This window comes from Daphnia magna, linkage group LG2, assembly GCF_020631705.1.
Source record: "Daphnia magna isolate NIES linkage group LG2, ASM2063170v1.1, whole genome shotgun sequence".
Classification (NCBI taxonomy): Eukaryota; Metazoa; Arthropoda; class Branchiopoda; order Diplostraca; family Daphniidae; genus Daphnia; species Daphnia magna.
This window is the reverse complement of record NC_059183.1, coordinates 8,994,567-9,010,595: the sequence shown is the minus strand read 5'-3', so window position 1 is coordinate 9,010,595 and position 16,029 is coordinate 8,994,567. Positions and strand designations below refer to the sequence as shown.

Below are 16,029 nucleotides of genomic sequence, written 5' to 3'. Positions count from 1 at the left end.
ATCATTAAATAAGTAACGGATATTTTGTGAAACTTATGAGTGGGTCGACGGACAGATACGATGAGGTGATCGACGGACAAAGACGATGATCCGGTCGAAAGATAGAGCCAGCGAGTGGGTCAACGGGCAGAGTCAGGGAGCGTATTGACGGACAGAAAGAGTGAATGAGTCGACGGGCTGAGACGGCGAGTGGGCAGACGAGCAGAGTCAGAGAGCGCTTCGATAGGCAGAAAGACGAGTGGGAAGATGGGCAAAACAATCGCGTAGGCTGACGGACAGGTACAAATCATGAAGAGACAACCACATTAAATATACGCTAGCGTCATCAACCTGACGACCCTAGACGGGCCCTAAGTTAATAGCCGTTACATGAGTAAAGATTTCCTGAAAATTTTATTCTAAACCCTAAGACTCATAATATTGTATGGGCGTTTTAAATTCAAGTAGTTGGGGAGCTTGGATTCTGAAAGTATGGAAGATACACGATAGAACATTTAATAATCATCACATGAAACTTATTTCTTTCAGTTAGCTTTTGAGCTTTTTTCTCGTTAAAAGCTAGACGAATTCGTCGAATGCAATTGGATGGATTGCACAGTCGACTGACTGCTGTTCGACGTTGAATTTGTTCTTCCCATTACGTTGTAATGACCAGTGTTTGGCGCTAGTCTGGCCCTCAAGTCGCTCCAGTCAAAGTGAAAGTTCTCGGACAGACGCTGATATATCTGTGTAACAAAGCGAAAACAGGTGTAAGACATTAAATTTCAGGGTGCGTATCAGCAGTAGATAACTATAAAAACTTTTACAAACCGGATGATTGACAATTTGTCGATGTAAGTCAGTGCGGACTTGTTTGTTGAGAAAACAAAATGAGATGAAAATAAAAAATCCTTGCAACGAGTTCAAGATTGTAAAGATGTAGGCAAAAACGATGCCTTGGCCTGGTTCTTGGCCGAAGAATAGGAAACCGAACAACCAGGTAATGCCCAGAATAAATGTCAAAGAGACAGTACCCAAGACCCATCGATAGTTGTCTGTATTTCCAGACGCGTTATGCCTTGTTTTGAAGGTAATCATGAGAGCCACCATTAGGAACACGCTGTTTACCTGCAATGGTAACGAATAGAGGACAATTTTTTGCATATTTTCGGAATTGGTCCATTTAGACAAAAAAAAAAAGGCATACCAATATTACTGCTAATACTGGTGCAGCAAAGGCCCATATTGCACCGTTTTCGTAACTCAGCCAGCAACTGGAAAAGGAAAAAAGAAAAATAATGCGTACACAAAAAATGTAATAAGCCGCGGTTGCAGGCAGTTTAGAATTCAATTACTATGAAGAGTTCTTGTAAGCTTCGGTACTAGTTGCTGCCAAGGTGATTGCCACAACCAAGACGGGCGATCCATAACCGATTATGTAGTACTGCCAGAGTTTTAATCCGTTTCCCGGGAAAACCTTCGATGTCGAAAAAATACTTTATCAATATAAGGTTCCATATAAGAGATTTAGTCCTAATTACTTTAACAAGAAGCAAATACATGTAAAGACCCTCAATAAACATCCAACCGAATGCACACAAGAAAAACAGATGCAGGAAGACGCCGATTGATAGACAGAGATCCGGATTATATGTTGCATCAACACCAGCCAGCAAGAGAATTTCGGCAATCAATAAGTTCCAGCATAAATTTCGATGAATGGTAAAACGGAAATCGCGTTGTAGAGTTCGCACCCAGTAAAAAACTACGATAGCCATTGCCAAGCAAACAATTGAAATGCTCTCGCCAACAACGGTAATGTAGTCTAAAGCAAGTATAGTCTGAATAACAGTCAAAATTTCAGATTGGATTAATATCTACAATTTCAACTATGACGATCCTTTGAATCTAATACTGAGTTTTGGAAAATGCCGTTAATATCCATCAGAACAGCAAAATTGGTCAGGTGATCGCACTGGCATCTAGTTGATTCATCTGTTAAAACAATCAAGTTGATTTTCTGCCAAGTGACTGATGATGAGCGAATGATAGCTCACCGTTAGCATAGATCACTTCACATCCATCAAACGACCAATCTTGCAACGAAGCGTTCCAATAGGCACACGTTGCACTCGTCGCATTAACTTCATAAAGATTCCGATTCAACGTGCTGAGCAAAATTTCGACCTTGCCATCAACGAATTGGATAGATCCGTTAGATTCACCAATTGTTGCACCCATCGTCTTCGACACCACTACTTGTCTTATCGGCACAGGAACTGTTTGATTCTCTTCGAACAATAGCCTGCCAGTATAAAAGAGCGGAAAGCAAATGGATGTTTATTACAATGAAAAATGTTGGTCAATTGTTTACTCCACTCACGCCAAAGTGTCGCCATACAGAAGATCCTGGAATGCTGAATAAGTTGCAAACGAGAGACTGGTATTTGTATCGTTGGTTGCATAAAGATACCCGGCCGGAAGGATCAGTTGGTCATTATTTCCTACCATGTAAGTGTAAGTTTCGTTATTGTAGTTTTCTTCTGCTATGTTCTCCACTTGTATGGCTGTAACGATAGAACCGAAACATTAGAAATCTTAATAACGACATGATGTAATTTTGTGTTTACCTAAGTTCTGAGAACTTTCTCCCATGTACAAATAAATGTTGTCGAGAAGATTTTCAGCTAAAAGAACTAAGGTGTCGTCCACGTTCATTTGTATCTGATTGATAACTTCAGTACGAGTATCGATTTCCAAACCCCAAAACGATGAGGTACTGTTCATCATCACATCGTTGAGGTCGATGACAGAGTTCGTGAAATTTTTGCTTGTAGCTTCTCGTGAAACGGGGTCCGGATTTTCAGTAATTAGCTCGCTTTGTCTATTGATGGCTAACACGACTGTCTGCTGTAGCTGAATAACATTGCCTGAAGCTAACTCATTTGTTTTAACTACACTGGTAAGGGAATTCAGTGAACTGCTGGGATTGTCGCCATTGACAATCTCATTGTTGGCTTGGTTGATGGAATCTTCAACAACCGGGTTAGAGCATTTGCTAAACCAAAACGACGAAAAACAAAATAAAATAAAAAACAGAATGTATGGCATTTTTAAAATAATTTACCTGAGGTCAGGACTTGATGACACCCATTGACCATCGGAACCACAAATCCAACTTGCTTCACCTTTGAAATTTGATGGACAATTTTTGATAACTTGGGTATCAGCTATTGTTTCCTCCCAACAAAAATCTGGTGGGTATCCGGCTACGCCACATCTGGCCGGACAGAAAAGTTGTTCGTATTCGAAATTCTCCGATGGAAAGCTCGGCGATAAGACACACAATCCACGGACTTTTTTCGTCTTTGTACCAGTATAGCAGTCAGCCTGTGGATTAATTCCGTCGTCAGGCAACAAAAAGTCGTAAACCGCGCACTGGAACGCGTTGGTATATTCCATAAAGTGCTGCGGCGTTCGCTGTTCTCCGGTCCAAATATACCATTTGAACCAGATGGGGATAGCTGTTGATGCTGTGATATTCGATGGAATAGAGTTGTCCAAACGACGTAAAATGGAAGCAAAGTCGATTTGAATAGTGAAATGAGCCAAATCACCGCCAAGCTGAAGACAATACGATCGAGCGTTTTGCCATCCAAGGTTTGTTGGTGTCAGCTATACTTTGTGTTAACATTATTGAGTTAAAACTTTTAAAGGTAAATTTTTTTTCTTGTTATAAATCTTCTATTTACCCTGTAGCAAGAATCTCCCGCTAACGTGGACAGAGAAGAATTGCCACAACCGAATTGTGCTCCGTTACGTGTGCCTCTCTCCCATTCAAAAACGAAATTCGACGGGAGTGAAGGTGAAGTTGTCGGTGTCCCGGTATGAGAAAGAATCAGCGATGAATCGAATCGACAATCCTTTTGCTTATATTGGCACCTAGTTAAAATGTGGTAAACGGTAAGGTGAAAAATTCTTGTTATACGGAAAAGTCTCGTCCTACCAGAAACGCACTAGAGCCAATACATTTGGAAGCAACTGGGAAATCCCATTGCATTTATATTCGTCTTTGATACTTGCCCTGGATAAACAGAGAAAAAAAAAATGAATTATCGATACCGAAAAAAAAAAACTGTTATGCAATTTTTCGTATTGTTCACCTTCCTGACGAGCACTGGATAATGGTATCGTCTTCGGCAGGGCATCTCCACATTTCGGCGTAAACAATGGTGGACGAGTTGGGCGACGATGAGGCCGGAATAATTACGGAGTTGCTAGTCGAACTAAACGTTGTGCAATTCAACTGAACTGAAGACATAATAAAGTGTAAAAAATTTTGATATTAAAGCATTTTTAAAAAATGACATTTAATCAGTTATCCTAATTCTGAGTGAGAGTTAACAGCGAACCTTGGTAAAACGGTACGTTGGAAAAGGAACACACGAGATTATATTATAACACCCCGAGATAGCATTTTGAATTGCCAGTTAACAATAATAGATAAAATAGTGACAGGTAGACCCCTATCGTGTAATTGATGTGTTTGCATTACCGTACTGCTAGGGGGGGGTTGATTGCCGCTGCTTTTTCTCACCCACTATCATCTCTAGGATAATTTACTTTGACCATGTCCCCCACACCCCAAAAAAAAACACAAAAAAAAAACCAACAAACAAAAACAAAAACAAAAACAAAAATGGTGCTGCGTTAAGGGGCTAATTAAAAGTTGAAATTACCGGAAAATGTGGTATCAAACTGGTATGGTTTACAGCTCCCTGAATTCCCAGATAGACATCTACATTGGAACTGCTGGTTAGCAGCCAATTCCAGCGGATAGGATGAATTGATGGATTTAGTAACAACAAGGCACTCGGCTTCCGCTGTACATAATGTTTCCGGACTTTTGCAGGTGATTGGCTCTGTCCATGTACAAGAACCGTCAGTAGCAACGCAACTAGATGCTCTGACTTGGTAATAACATCCTGGAATTGAAAGAATACTTCCTTAGTAAAAAAACAACGTTACGGTCTAGCCAGAATCATTTGGTTCAAGCCTGGTTAGCAAATTTCGTAACCTTGAAACAAATTAAAAGGAAAGTTACCTATCTTGTGAAAGAACACAAACACTACGAAAATTATAGCTCGGTTCATAACGGCTATTTGTTCGTAAACTCCGATGTCCTTCTTCACCTGAACACTGCTGTTTGCGAACTAGGCATTGTGACAAGGATTCAACGGTCGATAGGCAGAAGAAGGATATCAATCGTGTGTATTTATGGACCGACAATCAACTTAATTTTTATCAATTTTTATGAGTCTGTTATCACGTTTAACGACGCTAGAAAAATTGTCAGTCGAATAAATTACCACGTCAAGAATGGTATGAGATATCTGAATTATCAGTCCCACATGTATCATATGGCTTATTTATTGGCCACGAATAAAAGTACAAGACGGCAATTTAAAGAATAGTTGCAGCAAAATTATTAACCATGGAAAAATAGGAAAGAAATCTGTTTACTATTTAACTGATGCTTAAAACATTTGAAAACCAGCCTTATGAGAAATCTGTGGAAAGCCCCACGTGCCCATGATACGCAAAATGTTTTCTTCTTACTAACTAATATAAGAAGAGGACATGTGTGCTTACCCCGACTTTCTAAAGGTCTCCAGCTTTACATTACTACTCCACAGGAAGGGCTGAATGTCCATTTTGTCTTCATTTAAAATAAATTCCATGAGTTTGCCGATATCTTGGTGCTTTACATTTCCTTGATTCATGACTTCTTGGAAGAGGACTTGAGACTTGAGAACACGCGTGCCACTTGCTAAGATTCCGTCGTCTGCATCTTCATGGCAACAGGTTGGTAAACCTTTTCCTTAACTACTCGAAAATTGTACAAATTTTACTTCTCTATAAATGTTAAGGAAGAAAGCTTTTTTAAAAAAACCTTAGATTTGTTCTCGTAAATGGATTTTTTTTAAATTTTAAATGCAGACATTATTAGCAACGTAACATGCATGGTTAATGATTTGTCTTTAAAAGCATCTATGAATCACTCAAAAGCATATTTCTTAAGTGGAAAAGGAAATCGATCCAACTGAGACCCAAAATCTCAAATTTGCCGAGCAGTAGGCCAAAAATTTACAAAATGGCAACTAGACAAAAGGATCAAGCTTTAAAAATCCAAACTTGATTGTAGCCTACGACCTACTTGTAGTTCTCTAGAAGTAAATAAGATTGCGATGGGATATAGAACACTGGAGACGACTATGAAAAAAATTGAATAAACTGATATCTTGCACACAGAGTCTACTTTCATTTGTATGGGATTTCAGACTAACGGTTGCTTTCGTAATTTGCTTGCAATAATTCATTAACCCATTTTTTCGGCATTTCATAGCAAGGCTGTAATCGTTCTTTGCTTCTATCACGTACGCTCGCTTAATTCTGTTACACATTCAAAATGATTAAAAATTCCTTTGTAATAAAGATACCTGATATCATAGAAACACGAGTTTACCATTTCTCGTCAAAGAAAGCAACTTGTTTTTGTTTTTTTAAATTCCACTTGAAAAATCTGCTTTCATCCAAAACACATCGAGTTTGATCTCTAAAAATACTGAATAAAAAGAAATTTTAATTTTAAAGCAAAAAAAAGGTCTTCGCTTTGGTTCATTTAATTGCAAAAAATGCGGTACAAGCAGAGCGGATTGTGGAAGAGATTTAAAGCATTACAAACAACATAGGAAATTAGGAATACGTAATACACACATATTCTTGGAAATGACATACACATGAAAAGGTAAAAAAAAAATTATGATGAAAATCCTGTGTAAATGGACAATGCGCTTCAGATACTGAATGACTGAGCAGCACATGGGAAAACATAGCAGCATCAATACCGACCTAAGAAAAATAAATTGGCAAATCGGTAAAGGTGTTTTTCCCTTGGCACTTTTTTGTGATTTCCTTTCCAGTACCTTATGACAGTCTGTGCGAAAACGGACTAGATTCAAGGCTGACCGTCGCTGTAACTGTGTTTCTCTGGCGTACGTCGTATGTGCCCGTTTTGTTCTGTGATGGAATGGTGTGCAAGTCGCTTAAGGTAACGTTAAAGTAAAGCGCCACTCGTTGGAGTCTCTGTGCGATAAAATGTTTCCAAAAAGATAAACGAAAATAAGTTCAAATTCACCGACAATCAGGGAAATAAAGGAACTGAAAAAGAAAAACCTGGCTAGTGACGAATTGTCTCTGTAAATCTTTGCGGACTTTTTTGTTGAGGACACAGAACGTGATGAAGATGAACAATCCTTGCAGAGAATTCAAGACGGTGAAGATGTAGGCAAATATCATGCTACTTTGGCCAAAGAACAAAAAGCCAAAGAACCAAGTAATGCCCAGAATAAAAGTCAACGAGATGGTGCCGAAAATCCATCGAAAATTATGCTTCTTCTCTTTCTTTTCGTCAAAGTTACGTCTTGATTTAAAACTGACAGAGAGAGCTATCGTCAAGAAGGCTAGATTCATCTGAAAAGTTTGGCCAAATAGCCAATGAATTAAAAGTTGATAATATCAGCGATAAACAGAACGCATACCAACAAAATAGCAGCCACTGGTCCCGCAAAGGCCCATATCGCTCCGTTTTCATAACTAAGCCAGCAACTGGAGAGAAATTGATATTTCGTAAGAGCTAGATCTAAAATGGGAGTCTATCTCATCATACTAAGTGGAATTGGAGTAAGCCTGGGTATTAGTTGCTGCCAGAGTGATTGCCACTACTAAGACGGGAAATCCATAGCCGATGGCGTAATATTGCCAACGTTTTAAACCGCTTCCGTCAAAAACCTGGGACAACCAAGCCATAAGAATCGTGGAACGGATTGCCTTATTATGTAGAAAACAATTACCTTGGTGATAAGAAAGTACATGTAGAGGCCCTCGATAAACATCCAGCTGAAAGCGCACAAGAAAAATAGATGCAGGAAAACGCCGATGGATAAACAGACATCCCGATTGGATGTAGCGTCAATCCCAGCCAGCAGGAGAATCTCGGCAATCAACAGGTTAATGCACAAGTTCCGATGAATCATGAAACGGAAATCTCGGCGTAGGGTTCGCACCCAGTAGAATATGATCAGAGCCAATGTCAGACAAGCAATGGAAATGCTTTCACCAATAATGGTGATGTAATCTAAGGCAGGTACAGTCTTAAAAAGAAACCAATTCCATTAAGTATTCGATGAATCCATTAGATTTTCTGTACCTTGTTTCGAAAGACGCCGTTGATGTCCATGACCACAGCAAAGTTTGTCAAATGGTTACATCTGCACCGAGTGCTCGATTTGTCTATGGAGAAGTTCGAAACTGGATTAATACATTTTCGCTTGTAAATGAAGATTTTCGATTTTACCATTAGTTTCTACCACTTCGCATCCATCAAAGGACCAATCTTGCGTTGAAACGTTCCAATAGGCACACCTTGCGCTTGTCCGATCGACTTCATAGAGATTGAGATTTAGTGTGCTGAGCAAAATTTCGACTTTGCCGTCGACGAAGTGGATATGTCCGTTCGGTTCGCCCAGTGTAGCACCCATCACCTTCGATACCACGACTTGCTTTATTGGGTCAGAGTTGGTTCGATTCTCCTCAAACAATTGGCTAACATAGGATTGGATACAAATGAATGCCAAGTCATCGTTTGGTGAAGAAGGGTGGCACTTACGCCAATGTGTCGCCATAGAGAAGATTTTGAAATGCGGGATACGTTGTGAAAGAAAGACGAGTTTTTGGATCGTTGGTCGCATAAGGAAATCCTGCCGGAAGGATCAATTGGTCTTTAAATCCTGATACGTAAACATACGTTTCGTTGTTGTAGTCCGATTTCGGTTTGTTTTCCACCTGTACGGCTGTAGCCAATTTAGGATCCAAATTGATTAAAAGGCGCAATTTAAAAATAATGATTTTTAATTTAATATTACCGATATTTTCATAATCATTATTTTTGTATATTTTTTCAAGAAGATTGCTAGCCAAGAGGAATAACGTGTCGTCCATGTTCTTTTGTACTTGATCGATAGCCTCGCTACGGGCATTTGATTCCAAACCCCAGAATGCCAATTCATTTCCCAGCAACACATTATTGACGTCAGTAACGGAACTGGTAAAATTTTTGCTAATGCTATCTTTCGAATTCGGATCTGAATTGGCAGCCAAGAGTTGGGTTTGTTTGTCGATAGCTAAACGGACCGTCTGGTCCAGTTGAATAATGTCGCCCGAAGCTAACTCGTTTTGCTTAAGTACACTAGAGAGGGTACCCAATGCTTGGCTAGGATCTCCACCGTTTTCCATCTCTTTGTTTGCTTGACTGATGGATTCTTCAATCACAGAATTTGTGCAATTGCTAAAAGACAAGTAACATTAATTAGTATTTCTGAACTTGTCTTTGTTTTTGCGTATTTTACCTTAGATCAGGAGTTGGAGTCATCCACTGACCAGCAAGATTACACGTCCAGCTAGCGTTCCCTGTTAACCCGTTGGGACAATCCTGATACACTTTTGTATCGGCATCTCCTTCCCAGCAGACGTTTGATGGATATCCAGAGACACCGCATTTAATCGGGCAGGAAATCGGTTCATAATTGAAATTATCTTCTATCAGCCCTGGAGGTAGAACACACAGTCCACGAACTTTCTTCGTTTTTGTACCGGTTTTGCATCTCGAATGCGGATTAGGCCCAACGCCAGGCTGGACCTCGTACACGGCGCATTGAAATCCGTCCAGGTACTGTCTAAAATGCTGCGGTGTTCGCTGTTCGTTGTCCCAGGTATAAAATTTGAACCAGGTAGGAATAGCTGAGGAGGCTGTGATTTCCGACGGAATAGAATTGTCCAAGCTACGCAAGATGGATGCAAAGTCGATAGAGCTCGTAAAATGAGCCAAATCACCGCCAAGCTGAAGACAATACGACCGCGCCTCTTTCCATTCGAGGTTTACTGGTGTCAGCTATACTTCGTGTTTACCATTACAGAATTAGAAGAATTAATCTCCAGTGAAAACGATAGAAGTAAATTACCCTGTAACAAGAATCGTGTTCGAAAACCGATTGAAAAGAACGGTCACACGCGAAGGCTTCGCTGTCGATCGCTACACTTTCATATTCAAAGACGTAGTGCTTAGGTAGCGCAAGAGTCACGTTTGATTGACCAACGTGGGACATGATGAGAGACGAATCAAATTGGCAATCTGAAGTTTTAAACTGACACCTAATTTCAATCATTTTCATTTTTAAAAGCTTAAAATATCACAAACACTTTGTGGAAATTGTCCTACCAGAATCGTACGAGAGCGAAAACATTTGGGAGCAGCTGAGCGACATTCTGGCATCCATATTCCATGCCAATTTTCGATCTTGGATAAAACAAAAAAAAAGTTCTGAATGCTGGGATTATTGTATAATAGATACTATACCTTCCCGAAGGGCATTGGATGACAGCATTGTCGCCAATGGGGCAGCTCCACATCTCGGCATAAAAAATACTTAACGATTCGGTGCTGTTGCCCAGGAGCGGAATCGTCACAAATGCGTTCACAGGATTGTGCAACTCACAGTTCCAGGAGTCTGAGGGAAAAAAAGTAAAATGTATTAGTTTGTCATTAGTATGATTGAGAAATGATTCAAAGATATACAGGGCCCCTTATTTTTAAAAACTACGTTCTATAATTATTACGAAAGAAGCAGAATGTTGTAAGGTCACCGCTAAACAACATGGATTGTTTTCTTATCAAGTCTTTTCTTTTATGATAACAAAAGTAATGAAACAAATGTCCAGCGAGAAATGTGAAACCATGTGCAATTATGGGCACCGCAGTGCGAAAACCTAGGAGTAAAAGAAACCGAAAGATAATGAATATTTAAATGCTAATATACTTTCATATTCGTAAGGATGGCTGTCGTCCGTCTCGGCCAAGAGACTTCGACACTGGAATTGTCGATTGAAGCTGGCGGATAACTCCAGCCCATATGATGAGTTGATGGATTTAGTCACAACCAAACAGTCATTTCCATCTGGGCAGTAAGATTCCGAATTGTTGCAAGCGCTGGGCGCTGTCCACGCACAATCGGTTACGCAATTGGAGGCTCTGACCTGGCAATTGGTTGCTATCGGATTGAATTACAAAGTTAATTGATAACATTTTGTATTATTCCTGTTTAAATAAACTTGTATTGTCCTACGAAATCAACTTACTCGTCCAGTAGAGAACAACAAGCAGCGTGAGAACTGTATTCATTCTCTGCGTGACACGATAGTCCTTTATCACCCGCGTTCGGCTATGCACTATGTTACACTATCTTCTTAACCGGGGCATTTCCTGCGCGACTAAAGTCTTCTGTCTACGTTAGCTGTAATCAGCAAAGATCAGACGCATTTTATCGTGAGGTACGTAAAGAAAGAGAAAAAGCAATTTAAATGATAATACTTTTGAGGTTATTTGAACTAGACCGACGCCAAATGTCAGGTAGCTTTCCTTGGAATATATCATTCGAGGTTTCTCTCGTGTGGCGCAATCGATCGGCATCCTATGACGAATCGAATTTCATTTGACGTAATCGAAGAACCACAATTTTATTTCGATTTAAAACATACCTCTATAGGATGAACGAGTTTTTCACTGCTGGTTGGCTTTTCCTTGGAATGTAATGGTCAACCCATTTTCTTTACTGTCCAGAAAATTCCATTTAGTTAGGAAAAATATAAAATTACACGAGGAAAGTTATACGTGTACATACCAAAATGATCTTTGATGCTCCTTGCACGTGATTTTTCCCTCAATACGTTCTCTTCAGCAAGTTTCGAATGTCCGAACAAAAGCAATTTGCCGGAGTCACAGTTCTGTCCCTTGATCTTTTCTACATCTAAAAACAGCAGCACTGCTCTCTTTGTGTGTGTAAATTTGACCTACTTCTTGCTGAACTGCTGTTCGTTTTGGACAACATCAATCACTGCGACTTGTACGTGTGCCTACATGTTACCGCACTGGTTAAATAAATTGTTTTATGTGCATAATTGCGTCTTTTGTTTTGCATTCTTTTCTCTAGTGTCTCAGGCACGAGACGACAAGAGATTAACGATGTCATCACGTGGATTTAACCGTCAGCGGATGTCAACAATCCGCACAAGAGAAATGATGACGTTTTTTGTTTTTGTGTTTCTTGGTTACCGGCCGTAATGAGTTTCTACAAACCGTGCCTGGTAACCCTAATAAAAAATATATACTGTAAAAAAATTGTTTTACGTATGAAAATCGCTCGATCACGTGTCTGAAACGCATCTGTAAAAAACGATAAAGTCAATGGCCGACGTGAGTGGTTCGGTAGTCGTTTTTCACTTGTTCGTCATTTTCACTTTTTCTGCGTGAATACTTAAAAATAAAAGTGCTCTTGTAATAGGATTGCGATGTCATATCTTGTCCTTCTCTTTCCTTTATAATCATTTTAAAAGAGGTTGGTAATAAATTGAATCGACCTGATTCTTCCCCTTTTTGTCGTCCATCGATTATTCTTTGCTGCCTACTTTGATGACTCGCTTTCCTCGCAATTTACAAATGGAATTACAAATGATGTACCCCGTCTCTCGTTAAAACAATAAAAAAATGTCATTTGCGTTCCACAAAATGGACTTCGGGCTGCAAGGCAGATTGTAAAAAGTTTTATAGATCAAACCGCTACACTATTAAGGCGATGATTTTATGATGTCACGTAAGATTGCGTGTCTCTTCACAGGCTAATAATATAAGCCAATAAGAATCCTTCGTTCTCACCGTCGAGGTGACGATGCTAGACCTCGAAAAGAGTAATAGAAAGGAATGTTGCCGAGGACAGCAAAAAAAAAGGCAGATACCAGAGACGCAGCTGCCTGGTTGAACGCGAATTATGAATCGCAAAGCGCGACATCGTTGCTCCGTACAATTGAAAAGTAGGTCATTGGGTCGCAGAGTGTGTCACGAAAAGGCAAACGGATCCCTCCCATTTTCGTCTAGACAAAATTAGATTCACCAACCGTACGAATTGTTTTGCACAGTTGACAACGTCAAGACCAATGCTGCTTATTTCTAGTGCCAATCAGTCACGGTACGTTTCGGCTAAAGCCAAGACGAGAAACGAACAACTTGGAGGGCCGTCACAAGAAGTTCTTTGTTCATATCGTGACCTTCTCCGCGTTCGTTTGATCATCAGTCAGGCTAGAACCCATACAAACAGTTGCTAACGTAAGCCATCTATACGGAATAGTCTCAATATACAGGGAGACAGCTGAGATAAATACAGGAGATATTACAGTTTCCGTTTGAAATAGACTCGCACTACACGCCATCGCTAGGCATTTTCGCAAAATTGCAGTGACTATTTTTGGATTCTATTTCCTGCCACACCAACGCGGGGTATCACCATTCACTGAGAAGCTGATAGACTATCATTTCTACCAGTGAAAACACCCACTCGCATAGACGTTTGAACGGAATGTTCTTCCTTGTTACGCGTTCAATTACAAGGCCGTGCCTTTGGTTTGACAATTTAATTTCCTCACTTTTAAATTAAATCGAATTCGAAGATTGCATCAGCCAAAGGTAGACGCTGCGCCCGCTCGCAACGTTCTTTTCGCTAATTCGATGTTGTTCTTAATTCTTTCTTGATTTTCTAATCGGGGAATTATGAACGCTCATTCGCCATAGCTGGATGAAAAAGGGATACACGAGGATATACTTGGAATCCATCTACAATTGATTGATCATAATCAGTGATTTGCAGTAAATCCGAGAAGATTCTGCTATTCTTTGAATTTTGCGGGAGTGAAAGACGTGAGTTCTCTTTGTGTTTCCATGTTACTGTTAGCCTACACGAAGAGCCGTTAAGAATCTGAGAAAACTTTGACCTTTTCGGTTAGAGATAGGCGATACATGAAATAATAACGCGTATTCAGCATCTGCAGCGGCAAGGTACTGACACGTGCCGTGAAATGTTCTTTGTTTTGCGCAGAAGAATCTTCGGCAAACAATAAAGAAATCCCCCCCGTTAGTGGCACACATTTTTTTTGCACGCAACTATCGAAAAGTGGTGTTACATAAAAAGTTTAAACAATATGTCGTGAATTTATACAGGAAATTGCAATCTACAACGTACAAAAGGCAGCTGCCGTTTAATTGAAAAACACCCCACAGTCTTGAAAGCTTCCAATCGAGTTTTGCATTTTACAAGATAGAGATCGATCCTTCTCACGTGCAAACGTGAACGAATCTCACGTGTTTACTTAAGATATCATGCTCTTCCCTCAATCGATCGGCCTAATCCAATATGCACAGCCAATAGCATGCGTGATTGTATACCCCAACTGATCAATTATTATCATTTGCACACACACAAAAAAACGAATCTTCATAAAGACGACTAACGAAAGCTAAATAATTGAATCTGCTACACACAGTGCCACATAGTTTGATTGGCCAACTTCAAGCGAGAAGTTCTCGTAGACGTTCAGGAAAACTTGAAACAAGTGAAATATCAAACAAGTGCCATCTCAGAAAATGAACTTTTACTTTTGCGGTAATGCGGTGTAAAGGACAAGACCAACAAAGGAAGAATCTATAAGTAAACCAGGGCGCCATACTCTCGCGTTTCATCAATGAACTTTGCAAACAACGCACGCCCATCGCTCACGTTTTGCCAATGCATCACGGGAAAACCAAACAAACAACACAAAATAAAAACAAAAAATTAACAAGGGCACGAGCATCGACAGAAAACTGTTAGTGTCTTTTTCCTTCCCATACGGCACAAGTTTCCCCTTCAAGCGGAAATAAACCAAGATCAAACACGCCTAATGCAATGTGGAATAAAAAAGGCAGAAAGGGAGAAATATTTTAATTTAGGAAGAAAAAATAATCAGCCACTACCATGAGACTATGCGTCTTTAATGCAATAACATTGGCAAGCATTTAAAAGTTTCGGTTGTTTCCCGGTAAAAGCGCGAACGTGATTGCACGTATAGTCGAACGAGAGTGATGCCTCACGTGCATGGCTGAATATGTAACTTCGTCTTTTCTTTCGTCTTTTCCATCATTTCTCCGAAAGAAGTCGAGCCCATAAAAATCTAATATACCGATCAAGTGATACCTAAAGATGAGGCCATGCGGAAAAGATAACATAGTTTTCCAAATTTAATATTCTATTGCTTTTGTCTAGCGCAAAACCGCTCGTGCACTTTAAGCGGAATAAAAGAACAAAAAGCAAGTTCAATGTCTAATCAAGAATTCCAGCTGTGGCCATAAAACATAAAACTTAAGTTTTTATTGTTTTATTAGCTAGCCTTTTGTACAGCCCAATAGAGAGCCAACATATATCAGTCTCCCGGACAACATCGAATTGGCAATCAGATATGACAGCGGGCTTAATTAGAGGCTAGCTATAGAAGCGGTTGCTATGCCTATCTATTCCCCGCGTGTATAGACTGACGTGCGGATACCATCGCCAGGCTTGCACGTTCCAAGAGAATGATATGAGCATTGTATAGAATAATATGGGAGTCATATTACCAAAAATTAATTAGTAAAGGTAATATTGATATCATTTACATTCAGCAGATATTCAACCAGCAGCACGTAGTCTGATGCACATAATCGGCGTTGTGTCGCAATCAGCCGAGAAAAAACACGCGAGTATGTCACGAGTTCACTATGCTTCCCTGACTACGGTAAATTTGATTCCAATTATACACAAATCTAGCCGACATACAACAAATATTGTAAGGTCTTTGTCTGGATCTGCACAAAGAAATCGTGACGTCCACACAAACAAAATTGATATCACCGAAGGGCTTTGCACGTTCGAATAGAACACGTACACCAAAAGATCCAACGTCAATGGATTTACAGGTGGCTGATGTAATTGACTTTATCAGATGCGTCTATCAATCTCAGCAACAAGCAATTAGAAGAGCCACGAGGCTCGACGGAGGAACAATTGATGGGAAAGCATGTCCCGGTCACGTGGG

General features: G+C 40.0%; 2 protein-coding genes and 1 long non-coding RNA gene across 3 annotated transcripts; 1 reads left to right on the top strand and 2 right to left on the bottom strand.

Annotated features, from left to right (window-relative positions):
- Nucleotides 1-374: 374 nt before the first annotated feature.
- On the bottom strand, nt 375-6,471 carry LOC116917100 (adhesion G protein-coupled receptor L3). The gene is made up of 17 exons (XM_045169141.1): nt 6,197-6,471; nt 5,632-5,865; nt 5,084-5,192; nt 4,719-4,964; nt 4,143-4,290; nt 3,986-4,063; nt 3,732-3,921; nt 3,107-3,654; nt 2,610-3,037; nt 2,363-2,546; nt 2,037-2,284; nt 1,895-1,974; nt 1,521-1,820; nt 1,335-1,456; nt 1,187-1,253; nt 811-1,107; nt 375-725 (listed from the first exon to the last, which is right to left on the bottom strand). Exons 3-17 carry the CDS (start codon nt 5,130-5,132, stop codon nt 552-554), a joined length of 3,159 nt encoding a protein of 1,052 aa, XP_045025076.1. The 5' UTR covers nt 5,133-5,192; nt 5,632-5,865; nt 6,197-6,471; the 3' UTR covers nt 375-551.
- A 148-nt stretch (nt 6,472-6,619) lies between these two features.
- LOC116917099 (adhesion G protein-coupled receptor L3) lies at nt 6,620-11,372 on the bottom strand. Its single transcript, XM_032922468.2, has 16 exons — nt 11,233-11,372; nt 10,914-11,144; nt 10,454-10,604; nt 10,316-10,393; nt 10,059-10,248; nt 9,447-9,988; nt 8,964-9,385; nt 8,708-8,891; nt 8,396-8,643; nt 8,249-8,331; nt 7,893-8,192; nt 7,709-7,830; nt 7,581-7,647; nt 7,216-7,512; nt 6,966-7,125; nt 6,620-6,891 (listed from the first exon to the last, which is right to left on the bottom strand). Exons 1-15 carry the CDS (start codon nt 11,273-11,275, stop codon nt 6,967-6,969), a joined length of 3,117 nt encoding a protein of 1,038 aa, XP_032778359.2. The 5' UTR covers nt 11,276-11,372; the 3' UTR covers nt 6,620-6,891; nt 6,966.
- Nucleotides 11,289-12,436, top strand: LOC123469812. The gene is made up of 2 exons (XR_006643175.1): nt 11,289-11,424; nt 11,486-12,436. It is a non-coding gene; the product is annotated as an uncharacterized LOC123469812 (long non-coding RNA).
- Nucleotides 12,437-16,029: the final 3,593 nt, after the last annotated feature.

Coding starts and splice junctions, on each gene's coding strand:
- LOC116917100 (XM_045169141.1), bottom strand. CDS start 5,132: ATGAACCGAGCTATAATTTTCGTAGTGTTTGTGTTCTTTCACAAGATA. Junction 4,064..4,142: donor ATCCAGTGCTCGTCAGGAAG/GTGAACAATACG, acceptor CTGTTTATCCAG/GGCAAGTATCAAAGACGAAT. Junction 1,821..1,894: donor ACGGCATTTTCCAAAACTCA/GTATTAGATTCA, acceptor ACTGTTATTCAG/ACTATACTTGCTTTAGACTA.
- LOC116917099 (XM_032922468.2), bottom strand. CDS start 11,275: ATGAATACAGTTCTCACGCTGCTTGTTGTTCTCTACTGGACGA. Junction 9,386..9,446: donor ACTCCAACTCCTGATCTAAG/GTAAAATACGCA, acceptor CTTGTCTTTTAG/CAATTGCACAAATTCTGTGA. Junction 8,644..8,707: donor CTCTATGGCGACACATTGGC/GTAAGTGCCACC, acceptor ATCCTATGTTAG/CCAATTGTTTGAGGAGAATC.